Source organism: Lissotriton helveticus, chromosome 8 (assembly GCF_964261635.1).
Source record: "Lissotriton helveticus chromosome 8, aLisHel1.1, whole genome shotgun sequence".
Taxonomy (NCBI): domain Eukaryota; kingdom Metazoa; phylum Chordata; class Amphibia; order Caudata; family Salamandridae; genus Lissotriton; species Lissotriton helveticus.
In genome coordinates this window covers 476790152-476811849 of record NC_136069.1, presented here as the reverse complement: position 1 = coordinate 476811849, position 21698 = coordinate 476790152, and the positions used below count along the sequence as shown (strand labels likewise).

At 47.7% G+C, this 21698-nt stretch overlaps 1 protein-coding gene across 2 annotated transcripts in view; it reads right to left on the bottom strand.

Annotated features, from left to right (window-relative positions):
* Window positions 1-2992: 2992 nt before the first annotated feature.
* The window catches only part of RNASEH2B (ribonuclease H2 subunit B), a 300760-nt gene continuing 282054 nt past the window's right edge, over window positions 2993-21698 (bottom strand). For both annotated transcript variants that reach the window (XM_078657377.1, XM_078657376.1), the window contains one exon: window positions 2993-3143. In XM_078657377.1, coding sequence (XP_078513503.1) covers window positions 3036-3143 — 108 coding nt within the window. In that variant the 3' untranslated portion in view covers window positions 2993-3035. The remainder of the gene's footprint in view (window positions 3144-21698) is intronic.

Here is a 21698-nt window from a genome sequence, read left to right as displayed (position 1 = left end):
GTGGACTTCGAAGTAGAGGCAGACTTCGGTGTTGGCAATGGGGTAATCTCCGTCATCTGAAGAGCTTTTGGGCTCAACGGGGTAGCGCCTTTGGACAGGGGCGGCATCAGGTCTGAGGTATTTAGGCTATGCCGATTGACGACAGAGGACAGTGGAGTCCTAGAGGACAGAGTCTTTGTTCTAGGGCTTGATGCCCGACCCCTTCTAGGGCAGTGATCTGCCTCAAATCAGGGCCTTTTGGAGGCCTGAAGTGTAATTCGCCTTTAGTCATACTCACACTCTGCACTAAGATCTCCTTTTGTGGTCCCGAACGCATGGAGTTGCTGGGAGCCCGTAGGAATTTGGGCTCGGAGTAGAAGCCGCAAGAGAAGATGGCCTCTGGACTAGGTGTCGGGGATGCCATCAGAAGCATTCCTCTGCATCTTGTGGTGTGACCACCATCTCTCCAGGCGACATCGAAGCATCTTCTTCAAACAGAAAATCAAAAAAGCCTCCCATTCGATGTTGTGGTGGTCAGGAGAAAGACAAAGTTCACAAACCTAGTAGTGGTCGGCCCATGGGAAATTGGCATAACACTGTGGAGAGTTTTGAAAGACTGTCTGTTGTATCACCCTGTGTACAATCTTTTCCGAAAAGGACGTAGAATGTCGTTGAGGGCAGGAGGCACGGGGCCCTGCCAAGGTCCTAGGGTGCACGGATTCAATGCAGATCGGTCTCTGGAAGCGAACGGTTGGAGAAGAAAACAATGGAGATTGTTTTACAGATTTCGGAGTTAAGGAAAAGACTGGCTGGGTCCAAATGGGAAAAAATAAAAGCACTGAACTCAGTCCCGTCTGTGCATATCCGAAAAAAGCAATCTAACATGGAGTGGGTGCCCACGCACGTTACCAGCTTAGGGAGGAGACACTGTGTATTTCATGAATGAACTACTTCTTCAAAGAAAATCTGCTTGCAAACATCCGATCCAAACACTAGAAGGCAGGAGTATGCAGAACGTGTGTATCTCCAGCAGCACACACTTCAAACAATACGTTTCAAAGATTTCTACTTGAAGTGACATTAGTGGAGTGTGTTATGGAAGTAACATTTTGCTTGATTTGTAAAAATGCATATACACTATGACTTAATGAGTTATGTTATTGATTGGCATATGAGATCCAAGAGGCAGCTTCTCATACAGCCAATTTATTTTTTGTACCCACCAGGAACAATACCAGAAGAGGTTGATAAAATCAATGTATTTTGTCTAGTTCACGTGAGATCATGAAAAAAAAAAGATTTCATGTCCTATATGTTGTGAATATTGCATATCGAATGAATGCATTTCCATATGCTTCCGATAACTGGGCTAGACGAGTTGACCTGCCCTCTCCATTTGAGATTCCCCCTCAAATCAACAGTTTTTATTAAGCCATTTGCAGAGGAGAGATTAGTGAATGAATGAGGTACTCACTGTTGACATCTCCAAGACCTTTGTTGGACAGATGAAATTCCTGAAAGGCCAGCTCAGCCTTTGGTTATATAGAAATTGATAACAATAGTGTCATTTGAGTAAGTTAAAATGGGTAAGAGCACCACCCGTTATGTACATTGTTTAGAACTCCTGTAAATAACATTATGTAACACTAAGGCATTCATTAAAAAAAAATTAGTTAGTGCAAAAATCAGTCAGTTAATCATAAATGGATGAATGAACGAGGTTCCAATTATATAGCGCATGGCTACTCGGAGGCCTCCTAGCGCTGATTAATAGAAGGACAGAGAAAAACAGCCACAGTGCTATGGAGGCGTTCCGAACAGATGGGGTTTCAGGAGCTTCCAAAAGGCCAGAAGATTATTGTTATTCTCGCGAAGAGCGAGGAGGAGAGAATTCCAAGTTTTTGCGGCATTAAATGAGAAGGAGCGTCCGCCCCATCTCGCTTTCAGTATCTTCTTAGTGGTGGCAAAACACAGAGAACTGGAGCGAAGGGTTCTTTCTGTGAGGGAGATAGGAGGTGACCAGAGAGTGCAAGATCGCCAGACCAGTCTTCCAGATGGCTTTATGGGCCAGGCACATAGCCTTATACTGTATCCTGGCAGAAATGGGGAGCCAGTGATATTTCCTCAATGCTCCTCAATGCTGGTCTTGCAGACTGCCATCACGGAGTCTGGAAAAGCAGCTGGGCTGCACAATCTGTGTTACTTGCAATTTGTTAAACATAGACTGGGGGGCTGCAAGATATAAAGATAAAGTATAAGGCCCTGAACCATAATTCTTCTTGCTTGGAATGGGAGGAGGGGGATGATTTTATGCAGCATTCTCATTAGTCCATTACAAGTGGCTTAGAGTTTGGTGGCCTGGTGGGTGAAATCAAGAAAGCTGTTAAGCCACATGCCGAGGCTCTTTATCTGTGTCTTTGGGGGAGGAGCGGGGCCCATTGGGGGAGAAGCGGGGCCCAAGCAGGCCGGCCACAGGGAAGCGGGGTCAGAGGGCGATGGGTTGCCCAACAGCATAATTTCTGTTTTGTCCCAGTTGAGCCTAAGGCATGAAACTTCCATCCACTCGGCCACCGCCTCTAGGCAGGGGCCTAGGGTGCTAGACAACCCCTCAGCGTGATTTAAGGCTACCACTAGCTGAGTGTCGTCTGCATAGGTGATGATCTTAATGCCGAATGGATGCACGATCCCGGCCAAAGGACTCGTATAGATATTAAAAAGCGTGGGGCTCAGGGCAGAGCCGTGTGGAACCCCACAGCTAAGAGGTAGCCTGGAGGACACCACATCCCCCTCAAAGACCTGGAAGTAACGGTCACTGAGGTAGGATTGGAACCAGGTCAATGCTGCAAATTACATATCAGAAAGAGGCTAAACATTTACTTTGCAAAACTGTACCGCGGAGTCATTGATACAAAATTGTTCTACATCTAATTTTCAATGTAAACCAAGGTTTTAGGAGCAGCAAAATCACACCACTACTGATCTGTTTGGCGAATAAACCGGCAAGACACCAATGTAATGACAAAATTATCTTTATTATACTAAAATATTTTTAATACTTATTTTGCGACTTTGCTCTTAGGGCTAAAAAATGAAGAAATGCTTTTCATTCCACTCTTGTCTACTTTGGCCAACGATTTCTGAGCTGCAGTCATCTTGCCGTTTGACTGTAAAAAAAGAAACAAAATTTTAAGGGCACATGTTTCTCACACCCATACTCCAAAAAATTCCTTAGCCTAGCAAATGTAGATGCAAACATTCCCTTTAAGCTTAAGTAAGAACTTGTTTTTCGTGACTTATCTATTGCTCGGTCCCCACAGAGTAAAAACCAATGGATTTACTCAATACAGCGCTACGGTAGACCGCAGTTTAAAACAATCACGGATTGCAATACGTTTGGCTTTAGCATAGAACAAAGATTTTCTTCAAGCTTAACTAATATAGGAAGGATAACAGCAGCAGTGCACACTTACTGTGCACACACTCACGCCCACCCTGTTCTTCTCACATAACCCTCCCACCACCCACATACCAACCCCCATGCCAATTCACAGATTTATTGCAAAAAATACACTAGTTTAAGCACAGGCATGAAAATCCATATCTGGAGTGGATTTCCATGCCGTGCCCTAGAAGTTTTTGTAAAATCGTTCACATAAAAGTACCTTTGCAAATCGTAGGGGGAAACATAGGATTCACAGATTTGCACTACCGATTGCTTGCAAAATGTTACTAAAAGATGACACCCCCACGGTTTCTAGCTGTTCTCCCAAATCTCTGAGGCAATCGGATCATACAACAAGAGATTTTCTACTCTGCTGCTGGTGCAGCACTCCCTTCACAAAAATGTAGAAATAGAATCGAAATAGAAATAGATGGGTCTTTTCTTTGAGCTGACAGTCTGCTTAAAACAGTCATATTGTCAAATAACCCCTGTTGGACCTGCAATGGGCAAGACCAGCACAAAGGGGGTAGCTTGGCTCAAGTGACAAGGCAAGTGAAGGCTGTAGTGTTAAGCCGGCTCTGACCCAAAAATAACTCCTTGTACATCCACACCAAAAAGAAGGAGACCACACCACTGCTGTAGAAAAATACGATTCCTTTATATAAAAGTTCTTTGCTGTAAATAGGGTTGACTGGGAAAGCACATACACATTTCATTTGGTCATACAGTTCTGGTAATAAATAATATTAATAAATAGAATAACTTCAGGAATGAATATCACAATAAATACCAGAATAAATATTGGTTCATTTAAATAAACAACCACATTTTTCTTCTGGTATCGCTGCCACCAATTAAATACTTTAGAATCATTACATCGACAATACGTTTCAAATGGGAAAGATAACTCTTACAGTTTATGTTGTTCTCAATGACCAGGTATACGGCTTCTCTGAGCACAAAATAAGGTTTGGGACTCTTTAATAATCACTCAAGGCGTATGCGCGTATATCTAGAAGGCAAGGAAACACAGTAAATACATCATTTGCACTCGGCGGTCACCGGGATGGGATCTCTGCTTTGCCGGTGAAGTCTATGCGCGCCTACGGGCTTTAGCAACACTTGAGCACAGGCGGCACCAGTTCAAGACTGACGAACGGGCTGCCGGAGAGGTCACACAACCTTCGCGCAGTCAAATAAATGCCGGTTCACAGTTCCTTCACAACGCTGCATTCACTATGAGGAAACGGGCCCACCTCACATCGGCTGCAATTCAAGATACGATTCAGTCGGGCACAGCACTCCTCTCGTTAGCGACGGGGCTCTCAGGGGCTCCACGGACCTCCCTCCGACTTCCGCATTCAGGGTGGTTCCCGCCCACAGCTACAGCTCCCGGGTCACTGGGGAGTGGCAGAGACGCTAGTCCCGCCCAACGAAGGCCGGCCTTTCCCCGCCCCGGCGCACCACCTCACCTTCAATCTGCGCAGGAAGCGCTCTACGCTGGTGGGGCTCGGAGACGTCCGAGCTCCCCTCTAGAGGCACCTGTTGCGAAGGGGGCACAGCTGACAATCGCGGTGAACTTGCTCTCGCCTCGATAAGTCGATCACAGCTCACCACCACCGGGGGGACGGGGAGGCACACGAATCTGGCCACAGTCTTTGGGGGCATTGAGGTACTCGCTGGGCAGGCGCTGTAGGCGCTAGATCACTTCTCACGTAGCTGACTGGAACGCCAGTCAGACACAATGCCAGCAACCCTTTGCTGCTCTACTGCCTGCGCTACCAGCCACCTCAGGGGTCAACAGGGCAGGTGTCAATCTGGTGTCAAGTCTGGAATCTCTTCTCTAATCTGAACTTCATCATCATCTAATCTTCTAATCTAAAATGGCCGCCAGGGTCTGGGCCTTATATAGCCAGTGCCCTGGGGTACTGGCACGAGCCAGAAGGTTCTAGAACCTTCTCTGGCTGTGACAATGACATGGCACTCTTGAGGGGTATTTAGGACACTCACAGCCACCGTACTGGTGTTCTAGAGCACCCATTTTGTGTACCTGAGGAAAATAAAGGAATTCCTGTCAGAAATGCGCGCCAAACAAAGGGCGCCAAAACCTCAAGAGGCCAGGGTTCATGAAGGCTCCAATGGGAGTCACTTCACATGAGAAAAAAGGGTGTCCACCATTTTAGGTTCATTTACACAGGTTGACAACCCCAGCTTGTAATGCCACAGGTTTGGGCCAGGCGCCTTGTAAATAGGTGCCACAAACCTTGTGAGCAACTGGGCGTCAAGGAACATCTAACCCCATGAAACAACACATAAAAAGTCCTGGTAGACAAATAAAAAGCGACAAATTTTGGGAGGTACAGGGGAACAAAAGAAATCATAGTGGTGAGGGGACTCTCAGAAGCAGACGGGTCTAACAAGCGTCCCCCCCAGTTGAAAGTGGGGAGAGCTACCCAACCGCTTGGGAGTCCTCAACACTAAGGCGGAAATACCTGGAGAGACCGTCTGCATTGGCGTGGTCAACTCCGGGCCGGTGTTCCACCCGAAAGTCCATTCCCTGTAGGGAGATAGACCACCTCAACAGTTTGGGATTTTCCCCCTTCATTTGCATGAGCCAACGAAGGGGTCGGTGGTCTGTCTGAACAAGGAAGTGTGAACCAAACAAATATGGTCGCAGCTTCTTCAGTGCCCAGACCACCGCAAAGGCTTCCCGCTCGATGGTACTCCACCTCTGTTCCCGGGGAAGCAGTCTTCGAGACAGAAAGACCACGGGCTGATCCAGACACTCTTCATTGAGTTGCGATAGCACCGCCCCAATGCCAATGTCGGATGCATCTGTCTGGACAATGAACTCTTTTGAAAAATCTGGAGCCTTCAGGACTGGAGCTTTACACAATGCTTGTTTCAGAGTGTCGAAGGCTCGCTGGCAAGTCTCCGTCCAAATGACTCTCCTGGGTTGCTTTTTGGCCGCGAGTTCTGTAAGGGGTGCCACGATAGTGCCATACCCCTTCACGAATCGTCTGTAGTAACCTGTGAGGCCCAGGAAGGCTCGGACCTCAGTCTGGGTCTTGGGGGGTTGCCAGGCCATGATTGCCTCAATCTTCGCCTGAAGGTGCTGCACCGTTCCCCGGCCCACCAAGTGTCCTAAGTACACTACCGACCCCTGTCCAATCTGATATTTGCTGGCCTTGATCGTCAAGCCAGCCCGTTCCAGGGCCTGGAGAACGGCTTGCAAGTGCTGCAAGTGATCCTCCCAGCTGCTACTGAAGACAGCTATGTCATTCAAGTAAGCAGCAGAGAATGACTCCATCCCGGTGAGGATCGTGTTCACCAGCCGCTGAAAAGTGGCAGGAGCGTTCTTGAGCCCAAAGGGCATGACGCAAAACTGGTAGTGTCCATCAGGTGTGGAGAAGGCTGACCTTTCCTTGGCTCCATTAGACATTGGAATCTGCCAGTACCCTGCAGTGAGGTCAATGGTACTGAGATATTGGGCAGCTCCCAACCGGTCAATCAATTCATCCGCCCGAGGGATCGGATGAGCATCCGTTTTGGTTACCGAATTTAGTCCTCGGTAGTCCACACAAATCTCAATTCTGGTGTGGTACCAGGTGGGGCAGCTTTAGGAACTAACACCACCGGGCTAGACCAAGGGCTACTTGAAGGTTCGATGACTCCTAGCTCCAGCATCTTAGCTACTTCGCTTTGGATACTGGCCTTCACCTTGTCAGACAGCCGGTAAGACTTTGTCTTCACAGGTGGGCTGTCCCCTGTGTCCACGTCATGGGTACACAGGTGGGTCTTACCCGGGACAAGGGAGAACAGAGGAGCGAATGACCCCAAGACCTGGCGACATTCCTCCTGCTGCTCAGGAGTCAGGGTTGGCGAGAGTTTCACTCCCTCCACTGACCCATCCTTTTCTTGAGACGCAAAAAGGTCGGGGAGAGGCTCCGTGTCCTCTTCCTCCGATCCGTCAGTCACCATAACCAACATGACTTCGGGCCTCTCGTAGTGGGGCTTGAGGCGATTGGCATGTAACACCCGATGCGGATGCCGAGGGGTCTTTACGTCCACCAGATAGGTAGACTTGCCCTTCTTCTCCAATACCTCATAGGGGCCTGCCCAACGGTCCTGGAGGGCACTCAGCTCTCCAGGCTCCATCACCCACACCTTCTGGCCAGGCTCCAACTCCACTGGGTGAGCGTTGTGGTCATACCACGCTTTCATAACTGCCTGACTGGCTTCCAAGTTGTCAGAAGCTTGCTTCCACAACTTAGCCATTTGGCTTCGGAAGGCGAGCATGTAGCTCACCACATCCTGGGGAACTTTCCCGGGGAGACCTTTCCCAGGAGTCCCTCACCAGGCTAAGAGGTCCACGTACAGGGTGCCCGTACAAAAGCTCGAAGGGGCTGAAGCCCACTCCCTTTTGCGGCACTTCCCTGTAGGAAAAGAGCAAACAGGGTAGGAGGACGTCCCATTTCCTCCGCACGCTTTCGGGTAGACTTCTGATCATACCCTTCAAGGTTTGGTTGAACCTTTCCACAAGACCATTGGTCTGTGGGTGATAAGGAGTGGTGAACCTGTAAGTCACTCCACACTCCTTCCACATGGCCCGCATATATGCTGACAGGAAGTTGGTCCCCCTGTCGGACACAACGTCCTTGGGAAATCCCACTCGGGTAAAGATCCCCATCAGGGCCTTGGCCACTACTGGTGCAGTAATGGTTCTCAGAGGAATTGCCTCTGGATACCTTGTGGCGTGATCCACCAGGACCAGGATAAACCTGTGACCGGATGATGTAGGTGGATCTAGGGGCCCAGCAATGTCGATGCCCACCCTTTCAAAGGGGGTGCCAACGACGGGAAGTGGTTCCAGGGGAGCCTTCAGCTTCGTCCCTGTTTTCCCACTGGCTTGGCATGACACGCACGACCGACAGTATGTGTCGGACGCCACCCTCATTCGAGGCTAATAAAAGTAAGGGACAAGCCGGGCAAAGGTCTTGTCCTGACCCAAGTGTCCTGCCAAGGGAATCTCATGAGCCAACTCTAATAGGAAGGCTCGGTAACACTGTGGGACTACCAGGGCCCGCGACAATCCGTGCACTGGCGCCCTGGGTTCACTGTAGAGGAGACCATCCTCCCAGTAAACACGATAGTTCCCAGACTCGTTACCTGCTGCCTGGGCTTCAGCCTGTTGCCTCAGACCCTCGAGGGTGGGACATTCCCTTTGTCCCTTGCTCAGTTCCTCCCTGGATGGTCCTCCTTCCACTCGCCACTCAGCGGGGATAGGCAAGTCCTCCAACGGAACCATGTCCTCCTCCGCGGACTCCGGGTCCACCTCCACAGGTGGCCTATCCGTCTCACGGGGCATGGACATCGAGGCAGGCTCCTCCTGTCCTCGAAATGTTCCCTCATCAGCAGCTGGGTGGGCCATTGTTCCAGGCTCCAACCCACGCGACTTCTCCTCCCGAGCTGCGGCAGACCTGGTACTCACACAGGCCCAATCAGGTGTACCCAGCATCTCAGTATGAGTCCGGTATTCCACCTCCTTCCAAGCATTGTGCTCCATATCATTGCCCAGCAGACAATCGACTGGCACGGCGGGGCTTACGGCAACTCGAAGTGAACCTGCAACCCCTCCCCACTCAAAGGGAATCTCGGCCACAGGATAGTGGCCCATTCTGCCGTCAGCCATCGCGGCCGGATGAAGTACGCCTGGAATCACCTGCTCTGAGGACACCAGATGACTCCTTACCATAGTCATACTGGCTCCTGTATCTCTCAGAGCTTCCCCTCTATGGCCATTGATGGTGACCCATTGCCCATACTTGGTAGTATTTGAGGGCACCTGGATCTTTGGAACCACCTCCCGATCACCCAGGGACACTAAGGTGACACCCGCCCACTCCCTCCCCTTAACTAAGGGCATCTCCTCCACGAGCGCTACACTAGCGACTCCCGGGGCCTTTCCTCCAGTGGGAGGGGGTGGTCTCTTTGGGCATTTCACGTCTCCCTTATAATGTCCAATACCACCGCACTCATAGCAATGGATAACCCTTGGCTGCTGACTCTGGCCAGGATTAGGGTTCTTCTGCGGGTTAGCCTTAGAAGTGGAGAAGAAACTTTTCCCCTTAAAGGTATTTTGGGGGCCTTTGGAGAATTCCTGCTTCTTGTTATCTCCCCCCTCTTTCTTCTGGGGAGCGCCCTGTCCGGACTTCTGAGAATCTCCTCCCGTCCCCTTCGTGGACACTTGGGTACTTGCCCAAATGTCCGCCTCCTCAGCAAGCTTACGGGGGCAAGTAAGTTTGCTGTCTACCAGGTGTTGCCTCAGCTCAGGAAGACATTTCTCGAGTAGATGTTCCTTGAGTATCAGGTCGTACAACCCTTGATAGTCCTCCACCTCATTACCTTGGACCCACCCATCCAGGGCTTTCTTAGCAAAATCCAGGCAGTCAACCCAATTCTGTGAGCTCAGCTTGTGGCTGCCCCTAAACCTTTGCCGGTATTTCTCGGGGGTCAACCCAAACTTCCTGATGAGCGCCACCTTCGTGGCGGGGTAATTAACCTGTTCCTCCCGGTCTAGGGCCAATAGGGCATCCCTACCTGTCGGAGGCATGTACCGGTATAATCCACCACCCCAATGCTTCTCATGGATCCCATGGGCTCTTAAGGAGACCTCATAGGCTGCCAGCCACTTGGCTATGTCATCTCCAGCGGTATAACTGGCGACTACGTCCTTGGGTAAATGGGGCCTGGGCTCCCTGGCAAATTCCTTTGACTCGACACCCTTCGGAGTGATGTTAGGGGCCTGGAATTAGAGTTATTGTAGCTTGAACTCGTGTTCCATCCTTTTCCTTTCCATCTCCAGCTTGGACTCATGTTCCAACCTCCTCCCCTCCCTCCCTCCCTCCTTTCTTCCAACTCCATTTTTGCTATTTCCCACCTTAACAGTCTTTCCTCTCTCCTGTCAGCTAACTCGGTTTCTGACAACCCTCTCGATGACACACTGCTGCCCTCCGGTGAGGTTGCCTTGAAGCTGATTGACATCTCACCCACCCCCGGGGGACATTCCGCAGTCCTATCAATGACAGTACCTCTGTCCGATTCCTCCTCCTCCACCGTTCCCTTCGTGTGTGCTTCCACCCATGCTCGCAGACTAGCATGGAGCTCCTCTCTTTTGGCCCCTCGCCTGACAAACACTCCCCTCTCCTGACAGAAATCCTTGAGCTGTGCCACAGTATAGGTCTCCAGCTCTGACATTTCGAATTCCATCTTGTCAGTGAAAAGTGTGGACAACCACCCCGAAGTAGGTGACCAGGATAAGAACTTTGAGGGTCACTTCCACCCACCTCCAGGAAAGAATTTGAAAAAACAAAACGTTGAATTGGAGGGCCGCTAGGAGAAAAATCTGGGTGTGTACCTGTGGTGCACACTGAATTATTATGGGGTTCAAAACAAGCACGGCTCGCAATCCCACCGCTGAGCACCAATTTTATGTTGGACCTGCGATGGGCAAGCCCAGCACAAAGGGGGTAGCTTGGCTCAAGTGACAAGGCAAGTGAAGGCTGTAGTGTTAAGCCGGCTCTGACCCAATAATAACTCCTTGTACATCCACACCAAAAAGAAGGACACCACACCACTGCTGTAGAAAAATACGATTCCTTTATATAAAAGTTCTTTGTTGTAAATAGGGTTGACTGGGAAAGCACATACACATTTCTTTTGGTCATACAGTTCTGGTAATAAATAATATTAATAAATAGAATAACTTCAGGAATGAATATCACAATAAATATCAGAATAAATATCAGAATAAATATTGTTTCATTTAAATAAACAACCACATTTTTCTTCTGGTATCGCTGCCACCAATTAAATACTTTAGAATCATTACATCGACAATACGTTTCAAATGGGAAAGATAACTCTTACAGTTTATGTTGTTCTCAATGACCAGGTATACGGCTTCTCTGAGCACAAAATAAGGTTTGGGACTCTTTAATAATCACTCAAGGCGTATGCGCGTATATCTAGAAGGCAAGGAAACACAGTAAGTACATCATTTGCACTCGGCGGTCACCGGGATGGGATCTCTGCTTTGCCGGTGAAGTCTATGCGCGCCTACGGGCTTTAGCACCACTTGAGCACAGGCGGCACCAGTTCAAAGTCATTAGACTGACGAACGGGCTGCCGGAGAGGTCACACAACCTTCGCGCACAGTCAAATAAATGCCGGTTCACAGTTCCTTCACAACGCTGCATTCACTATGAGGAAACTGGCCCACCTCACAACGGCTGCAATTCAAGATACGATTGAGTCGGGCACAGCACTACTCTCGTTAGCGACGGGGCTCTCAGGGGCTCCACGGACCTCCCTCCGACTTCCGCATTCAGGGTGGTTCCCGCCCACAGCTACAGCTCCCGGGTCACTGGGGAGTGGCAGAGACGCTAGTCCCACCAAACGAAGGCCGGCCTTTACCTTCAATCTGCACAGGAAGCGCTCTACGCTGGTGGGGCTCGGAGACGTCCGAGCTCCCCTCTAGAGGCACCTGTCGCGAAAGGGGCACAGCTGACGATCGCGGTGAACTTGCTCTCGCCTCGCGACTCGATAAGTCGATCACAGCTCACCACCACCGGGGGGACGGGGAGGCACACGAATCTGGCCACAGTCTTTGGGGGCAATGAGGTACTCGCTGGGCAGGCGCTGCAGGCGCTAGATCACTTCTCACGTAGCTGACTGGAACGCCAGTCAGACACAACGCCAGCAACCCTTTGCTGCTCTACTGCCTGCGCTACCAGCCACCTCAGGGGTCAACAGGGCAGGTGTCAATCTGGTGTCAAGTCTGGAATCTCTTCTCTAATCTGAACTTCATCATCATCTAATCTTCTAATCTAAAATGGCCGCCAGGGTCTGGGCCTTATATAGCCAGTGCCCTGGGGTACTGGCACAAGCCAGAAGGTTCTAGAACCTTCTCTGGCTGTGACAATGACATGGCACTCTTGAGGGGTATTTAGGACACTCACAGCCACCGTACTGGTGTTCTAGAGCAGCCATTTTGTGTACCTGAGGAAAATAAAGGAATTCCTGTCAGAAATGCGCGCCAAACAAAGGGCGCCAAACCCTCAAGAGGCCAGGGTTCATGAAGGCTCCAATAGGAGTCACTTCACATGAGAAAAAAGGGTGTCCACCATTTTAGGTTCATTTACACAGGTTGACAACCCCAGCTTGTAATGCCACAGGTTTGGGCCAGGCGCCTTGTAAATAGGTGCCACAAACCTTGTGAGCAACTGGGCGTCAAGGACCATCTAACCCCATGAAACACCACATAAAAAGTCCTGGTAGACAAATAAAAAGCGACAAATTTTGGGAGGTACAGGGGAACAAAAGAAATCATAGTGGTGAGGGGACTCTCAGAAGCAGAAGGGTCTAACAACCCCCCATCCACTCCATAATTGGTGCTTTGAGCAACTTATGGTCAACTATCTTCTGAGGGGGCTTCTTTCTTTATCTAGATTTTTGGGGAGGTGGGTGCAGCAGTGCTTCCGGAATCGGCCACAAATACAAATAGTGAATAGGAGAAATCCTGCAGGCTACAATTGCAGGCATGTGCAGGTTCTCATTCCAAATCAGTTCTTGCACTTATTTCCATAAAGCTAGGATAACTGAACCCTGCTTTCGGCTATGTGAGCTGCAGCAATATGCACTACAACGTGTACTCTTTTGACATCAAAGGAATTCTCTGGTGGGATGCCCCACAGCCATAGCCCTTTACTATACTTTCGAAATACACTTCAAGCTTTGGCCATAAGGAGCCACAAAGCCTGCATGTACAATACAATTAAAATAGCTCTTTGCAAATACAGCAGCTAAAGGGTTAGCAGATTTTTCAAACAATGCTTTGAAAGAGAAAAAGGGAATCTCATAAATCAAATATTTTAGTTTTGCTGTGTATTCGAAAATTCTGTAGGAATGTCTTAATTCGTCACTACACAAAAATGATTTCAATAAAAGTTCTATTTCTATTTGGAACACACTATGCACCCGGGAATCAATTCTGCCTTTTATTAGGATTTAACATTTCTCAGTTCTACAATTAAAACCTATGTATAACAAGCACACAGAAAGTGTATTTTGCACTGTGACAAGAGCTTCTCAAGAATCAACCCAGCACTACCTAATTTAAGCCCTACCTAAATGACCAGAGTAAGAAATACTCAGAGGTTATTGCTTCGTACTATGATCCTCTTATTCTGTGGGCATGCTTTAAAGCATATATACGGGAGATTATCACGTCATATAATGCCAGACAACGAGATAGAAGAAACATTTATACTTGCTTAGAAACGAATTCACCTGCTCATGTAAGCGAATTGCCAGCTATCTTAAGCACCATGACGAGGCCATTAGTACCAAAAGACATATTTAATATAAACAAATGGAATATGCAAGGTACAATACAGAGTGAGCAATTGGCTTACATTCTCGGGCTTTTTGTCATAATAAGTTTAAAAATATCATATTTTCGAAGTAAAAACTCTTTCTGTAAGAATTCCATAATATTTATCCTTGTATCTCAATGATCCACAAAACCAGAGGCTAAGATAGAACATATTTTGGACAGATTTATTCTCCATGAAACAGAATATCTCATCCCCGAATGCATAGCGATTTCAGATGTACGTATGGTTGCGGGACAAAAGAGGAAAATTAATAAATATCTACGCATGGTGCGTATCCTTCCTGAAGTTCACAAATGAGTGTTGGGACATGGAATTACGTTTTTTCCGCATTTGGGAAGAAGCATCCACTCTTGTAATGGTGTGGTACAAGAATTAGAATGTATTACAATGAGGATCCACTCTTGTAATCGTGTGGTACAACAATTAGAATGTATTACAATGAGGATAACAGTCCTAAACACTACAGCACTCATCCGCCAATAGCTCTACTTAATGTAGACCTCACGATCGTGTCTAAAATATGGGCAAACATCCTTTTGAAATGTATAGACAATTTTGACATCCCCACTTTACAAGGCTTATTACGGGCAGAGATCTTACATCAACATACTTGTATGTTGAAAAGAGTTAATCTTGCACGAGAGAAAGGTTACTATTGATCATTTGCTGCTGTGGCAGATGGAAGGCGACTGATATAGCCAGTTGGCCTTTTTTGTGGTCCACTCTTGACTCTATGAGTCTTCGTGATAAGCTACTTTGGCTGGTTCAAGCTCTTTATTAAAAGTCAGTGCTAACATTTTGGTCAACCCTTTGTCTTCCTGTGTAAGCTTACTTAGTATTAGGATTATTTTGATATACCAGCTATATAACCTTTTAATGTTATATGGGAGATATGAGAAACTCCCACTACCCTTCTCAGAGGTTTAAGGCCTTGCAGGGCCACCTTTCAGAATTAAGCATGTACAGCTCTGTCAATAAGATTTGTAGCAAATAAGGAGGAATGTGGTCATGTTGAGTGAGAGTGAGTGCTGGACAGAGAGGTGCAGTGTATTGTAGTATGCTTAAGAGCGGTGGGAAGGGTAGACTCCTGCACATCTGGCACTAGGATTTCAGAGTCTTAGATTGCTGGGGGGGGGGGGGGGGGGGGGGAGGGAATCATTATGTTGTGCACAGCAAAACCTCTAGCTAATGTGATTCCAGACAGCAGTGAAATAATCTTTCCTTTCTCGCAAGAAGTGAGACTACAGGTGTGAGACATGAAGGGCATTAAAAAGGCTAAGGTGGGACAGGAACTGAATGTATTTTTAAAACATTCCAAGTTTGTAAATAAACAACGAGGCCAAGATGGATTATGGAAATGTGTGACATATGAGCATCATACATCTGCTTCATGGAAGCTGGCGAACATGTGGAGGGAGCTAGGTGCAGTAAAGGATGTTTGATTGTTGGTTGGAGCAAACATGAAAAGGAATGGTCTGGGTTTGCGATGGGAGGATGGTCAAGGTGGTGGACTACAAGATGGCGTTTTGATGAATGGCTGAGGAAATGAATGGATTCACAATAAATCTAATTTTGAGGAACACAATGATAGTATTACAGATCAAAGTCAAGGTGGAGAATCGCCACAGTGAAAGTGGTAATGTGAAGCATTCTTTCGAAAAACTATGTGAACAAGCTCCAGAGTGGTATAAAAGAGGATTAAAGGCTGAAGGTCAAAAGGAGTTGGTTTGGAACAGTTATTGTTACTCCCAAGAATTTAAAAGATTCTTTTGGCATTTGATATGACTTTTTCCATTCAATAAATGATTTAATTCTATATTTTATGTAAATAGTCTGTAGCGCAATGTAACACATTTATTCTTTGTTTTATTTCTTATGGTGGGTAGGGGGGACATGTGTAGCATTGGCAAGTTCCTCCCTTTCTGACATTATGTGATCATTCTATATTCAGCCCTATCGAACAAGTTACTTACCTTCGGTAACGATGTATCTGGTAGAGACATAGTCTAGCCGCAGATTCCTTAACTTAGAATATCCCCAGGCGTCAGACTGGACCCGGAAAACTTTGCGCTGTAGCAACTCTGCGACATCAGTTTTCGTCAGAAGACTTTTCTGCATCAGAAGGCGAAGCCACCACCAAAAATATGGGAACAGTGTGCAGAACAAGCATTTGCAATGCAACAGGTCTCGCATTTATGTGTTTTGAAAACCTGCCAGCAGTGCGTAAACCCGCACTTTGTACTTATAGCCCTTGCTTAAGAGAAGTAAGGCTGGCAGTAGCAAGGGCTATAAGCACAAAGTGCGGGTTTAGGCACCGTGTGCAGGTTTTCAAAACACATGAACTAAAGGCATTGTCATTTACAATGCCAGTAGCTCAAACTCTCGCAAATGCGATACCTATTGCATTGCAAATGCTTGCTTTTCTTTCTTTGGAGGGAGAGCAACTTGGTAAATCCTTTCTTTACCCATTCCTTCATGACCTTTTAAAGTTAAACCTTCTATACCTTCCCCCTTATCCCTTTTTAAATGTGAATTTTATGATTGATCTCCACGTGCAAAAAACAAGCATTGAAAATGCAATAGGTCTCGCCTTTGATTAAGTTAAAGCCATTTGCTTTGCTAATGGTATTGTATAGCAAAGCAAATGGCTTTAACTTAATAAAAGGCGAGACCTATTGCATTTTGAATGCTTGTTTTTCAAAGTAGCCAGTGATACAAATAACATAAGGAGGATACCGACAGTTCTAACAGTAACTTGCAGCAAAAAGGTTTTGATGAGTAAAAAATGTTTTCAGGGGCCCAGCCTACACCCAGATCCACTAGTATGTAACCTAACAGGCCAAAATAGTTTTACTTTATTTCTATATAGGTGTTTTCATGGAAGGGCATCTATTGCACAAAAGGATTAGTTACTTACCTGTAATTCTAGTTCTCTTCCAGGGGTATCCTCATCAAAGTCATAAGCATTAGAATATTCCCGCCCATGCGCGGGACCCCGGAAACACTATATTATATGTGCCCCACATATATATACTCATATATATATAAATACATACATATATATATATATATATATATATATATATATATATATATATATATATATATATATATAAACATGCAATAGCAGCCAAATAAAATCAGAGCTGAAATATGCTGTGTAGAATGTCCACCATACATGAATAATAAGCATTAGAAACATGAGAAACAACAACAAAGTTTGTTTAGAAACTGTTTTAATGCTCACAAAGCAGTAGAAATTCTCATAACTCACTGGAAGCATAGAAAGCTCCCAGGCCGCATTGCAAACACACAGTCTAAAAAGACTGAAAAGCTAACCTGTAGCTGCATAGCAATAAACTGACACCGTGCCTTTAAGGCACCCATGACCCCCAGTATCCCATCATGCCTCAGGGGTGACAGTTAGGTCAGTTGTTCTTTTTGGAGACTGAAAACAAACCCAGTAACAAATAGGTTAACACTATCTCCTTATTAAAGAATGTCCTTTGCCCGGGGAGGCGGGAGGGTTGCTTATGACTTTGATGAGGATACCCCTGGAAGAGAACTAGGATTACAGGTAAGTAACTAATCCTTCTCTTCCAGGGGATCCTCATCAATAGTCAAAAGCATTAGAATAGAATAGCGAGCCTCACCATCTCCCTGCGGGCAAAGGAGTAACAATACAGTAATACCCATACTAAGCCTAGTAACAACTAAGCTCGTACAGGCCGCAGGCTACCCAAATAGATTCCTCAAAGAGGCTTGTCCTACTTGAGTATCGGCCCTGGAATCAGATTCTAGGCAGTAATGCCTCGTAAAGGTATGAACTGATTTCCATGTCGCAGCCTTGCATATTTCTGACATTGGAATGTCGTGCAAGAAAGCTACTGTGGCCGCTTTCCCTCTAGTAGAATGCGCTTTGGGTGACACCAATAAAGGCTTGCCTGCAAGCTGGTAGGCCAATTTAATGCAAGAGACAATCCATCTAGAGATGGACCTCTTGGCCGCCGGAAAGCCTGTTCTCATCGAACCATAGTTCACGAACAGCTGATCCGACTTCCTGATTCCCTTGTTTTTTTCCAAATAGAACTTGAGCACTCTCTTTAAATCTAATGAGTGCAACGACCGCTCTGCTGGGGTCGCTGGATTTGGGAAAAAAGAAGGGAGGGAAGATAGATGTTGCAAAGAATCCTTGTGGATAGGTTCGAAAGGAGGTGACATTAACCTGGACAGAACCAGGTTCAATTCCCAAGGAGGAGAAGGATTTCGCACAGGGGGATAGACTTTCTTCAACCCCTGGAGGAAGTCCTTAACCACCGGAACCTGAAAGAAAGAAATCTGATGAGGCGATGAGCGCTGATGTGATTGCCACTAAAAAGGCCGCTTTCCAAGATAGATGTTGCAAAGAAGCCTTGCGGATAGGTTCGAAAGGAGGTGACATTATCCTGGACAGAACCAGGTTCAATTCCCAAGGAGGAGAAGGATTTCGCACAGGGGGATAGACTTTCTTCAACCCCTGGAGGAAGTCCTTAACCACCGGAACCTGAAAGAAAGAAATCTGATAAAGCGATTTCCTGTACGCCACTATGGCTGACAAATGCACTCTAATGGAAACATATTTCAATCCAGAAGTTGCCAAGGAAAGGAGGTATGGCAGGATTACCTCCTCCTGCCCTTTCGTAGGATCCAGATGATGATCCCTACACCATAAGTAAAACCTCTTCCACTTGAACGCATAAGACGCTCTCGTGGAAGGCCTCTTAGCCTCCTTTAAAATGTTCATGCATTCGGGAGGCAAGTTCAGATGCCCATATTGCAGGACCTCAGGTGCCATGCTGTTAGGTTCAGCGATGGGAGGTTGGGATGCAGTATCTTCCCGTCCATCTTGCTCAACAGGTCTGGCCTGCAAGGAAGTCGTCTGTGTGGACACACAGAGAAATGTAGCAGGTCCGGGTCCCACCACTGCCGTGGCCAATCCGGAGCTATTAAGATCATCTCCATGTCCGACCTGAGGAGCTTGGACACCACCTTCGGAATCAGAGCCAGGGGAGGAAACGCGTAAGCGAATGTTCCTGACCAATCCATCAGAAGAGCATTCCCCTGCGTCCCTGGTCGGTGGAACCTGGACGCGAAGGCGTGGCATTTGGCGTTTGTCATCTGCAAACAAGTCTATGGCTGGACGACCCCAGCAACGAAAAAGCTCTTCTACCACCTCGTCGTTTAGCACCCAGTCTGGCTGATCTTCGAAGTGCCTGCTGAGTGCGTCTGCTTTTACGTTCAACTCGCCTGGAAGGTGCACCGCCACTACTGTGAGGCCTCGAGAGAGGAGCCAGTGCCAGATTGTTTGAGCCTCTCGGGAGAGCGGGCGAGATCGTGTGCCTCCTTGCTTGTTCAGATAGAACATGGTGGTTGTATTGTCCGTCTGAACTAGGACTGAGTTGGACTCGATCGCTGGAAAGAAAGCTTTGAGAGCTAGAAAAACCGCTCTGAGCTCCAGCATGTTGATGTGGTATGTCTGCTCCCGCGCAGACCACTGACATTGTATTTGAAGTGGACCCATGTGCGCTCCCCAGCCTTGCAGAGAGGCATCCGTCACTATAGACTGGGATGGAAGAGGTTGGTGAAAAAGTACTCCGACCCGCACATTCTTTCTCAGAGTCCACCATTTGATTGCATCCTTCGTCGCTTGGGAAAGAGTAATACGATCTTCCCAATGCCCTGTCGCTTGGTCCCACTGGTCCTCTAGAGCTTGTTGCAGAGGACGCATTCTCAGCCTGGAGTTTGGAATGAGGAAAATGCAGGACGCCATGGAACCCAGCAGGGATGCTACTTGTCGGGCTGTTGGAACCGAGACTCTAGCAGAATTTCTAACTCATGGAAAAAAGTCTCTCCTCCGAAGGAAACGCTTTTCCCAATTTTGTGTCCAGAACGGAGCCTAGGTAGTGGATGGACTGTGTCGGCCGCTGGACTGACTTCTCCAGGTTGACATGGAGACCGAGTCTGTACAACAGGTGTAGGCAAAGTTGCAGATCGTGCGTTACCTGAACCGGAGACGAGCCCTTTAGGAGCCAGTCGTCCAGGTATGGGTAGATGAAGAGACCCTTTTTGTGAAGAAAAGCCGCCACCACTGCCATGCATTTGGTAAAGACTCGTGGTGCGGACTTGAGACCGAAGGGTAGCACCTTGTACTGGTAGTGTTTGCTTCCCACTACAAACCTCAAGTACTTGCGATGGTGTAGAGCAATCGGAATGTGAAAGTATGCATCTTTCAGATCCACCGAACACATCCAATCTCCGGTTTGAAGATGTGGGCATATTTGGTGAAGAGCTAACATGCGGAACTTTTCTCTGACGATGACTTTGTTCAAGAGACGCAGATCGAGTATGGGTCTGAACTTGTCCTCCTGATCTTTTTTGGGGACAAGAAAGTATCTGGAGTAGACTCCCTTTCCTCTTTGAGAGGGGGGGGGAACTTCCTCTATAGCTCTTTTTTGTAGTAGAACTTTCACCTCTCTTCGGAGCGAGCTTAGCTGGTGAGGGCAAGAGTTCTTTGGAGGAATGCTCTTTGGAAGCGCACGGAAACGAAGCTTGTATCCATTGCGCAGTATATTCAGCGCCCACTGATCCTTTGTGATGCTGACCCACTCTGCCAGGTGTTGTGAAGCACTTCCTCCCACTGGAGTGGGCAACGGCGCCAGAGGAATCCACTGCTCAGGCCTTTCCTCCTCTCGTGGTGTTAGAGGATTGTTGGTGACCTCCTCTACCTCGGTTGGCTTTGCCTCGAAACTGGGGTTTTCCCTGGTTCTTACTTTGGGACCACTGAGGGGTTTGAACCCTCTGTTGAGCCCCTCTCCCCCTGTTGGTCCTAAAGCGGCGTTTGAATTATTTTTTCTTTTCCAAACCCACCGCTTTTACTGTGTCCAGTTCTGTCTTCATATGGGTCATCTCTTCGTCTGCATGTTCCCCGAAGAGAGAGGAACCCGAAAAGGAAAGATTGAGGATGCGATGCTGCGCATCCGGCTTCAGCCCTGTAAGGCACAACCAAGCTGATCTCCTGGCACAAACCCCATGTGAGTAGGAATGTGCCGCTAGCACTGCACCATCCGCCTCTGTGTTTATTAACTGGTTCGCCACCAGACATCCTTCTGTCATTGTCTCTTCATAGTCCTTCTGGTCTTCTTTTGGCAGTTTGGACTTGAACCTTTCCATGGAGTCCCATAAGGCTCTGTCGTATCTACCCAGCAGCGCAGCCGCACTGGAGACCTTCAGCGTGGAGGCAGCTGAATTGCAAACCTTGCGACCCCAGGAGTCTTGAGATTTGCTGTCCTTGTCTGGTGGGACTGAAGAGGTAGAGGCCACTGCATGTGTCTTTCTCGCCGCTGCCACTATCACAGAGTCTGCTGGAGGGTCAGATTTTACAAAAACTGGGTCAGAAGAAGCCGGTTTGTATTTTTTCTGTATGCGGGCTGGAACCGCTCCGATAGCCGCTGGGGTTAGGAAAACGTCCTTGACAGGATCCATAATCCCCGGGACTAAAGGCAGCAGAGGACGAGAGATATATTTTTTGTGCAAAGTTTCAAAAATTACTGTCGTAGTAACTTGAGGGACAGACATTTCAATGCTCAGCTTCTGAGCTCCTCTTTGTAGGACATCCAGATAAGTGCCGATGTCATCCACTGGAGAGGATCTAGAGGTAGGACTATCAGTCAGCGTAGGAGAGTAATCTCTTTTGGAAGACCTGGCCGAAGAGGTAGATGAAGTAGACGAAGTCCTTCGACGTTTACGGTAAGCACTGTGCCTCCTCTCACGCGCTCTTCTTG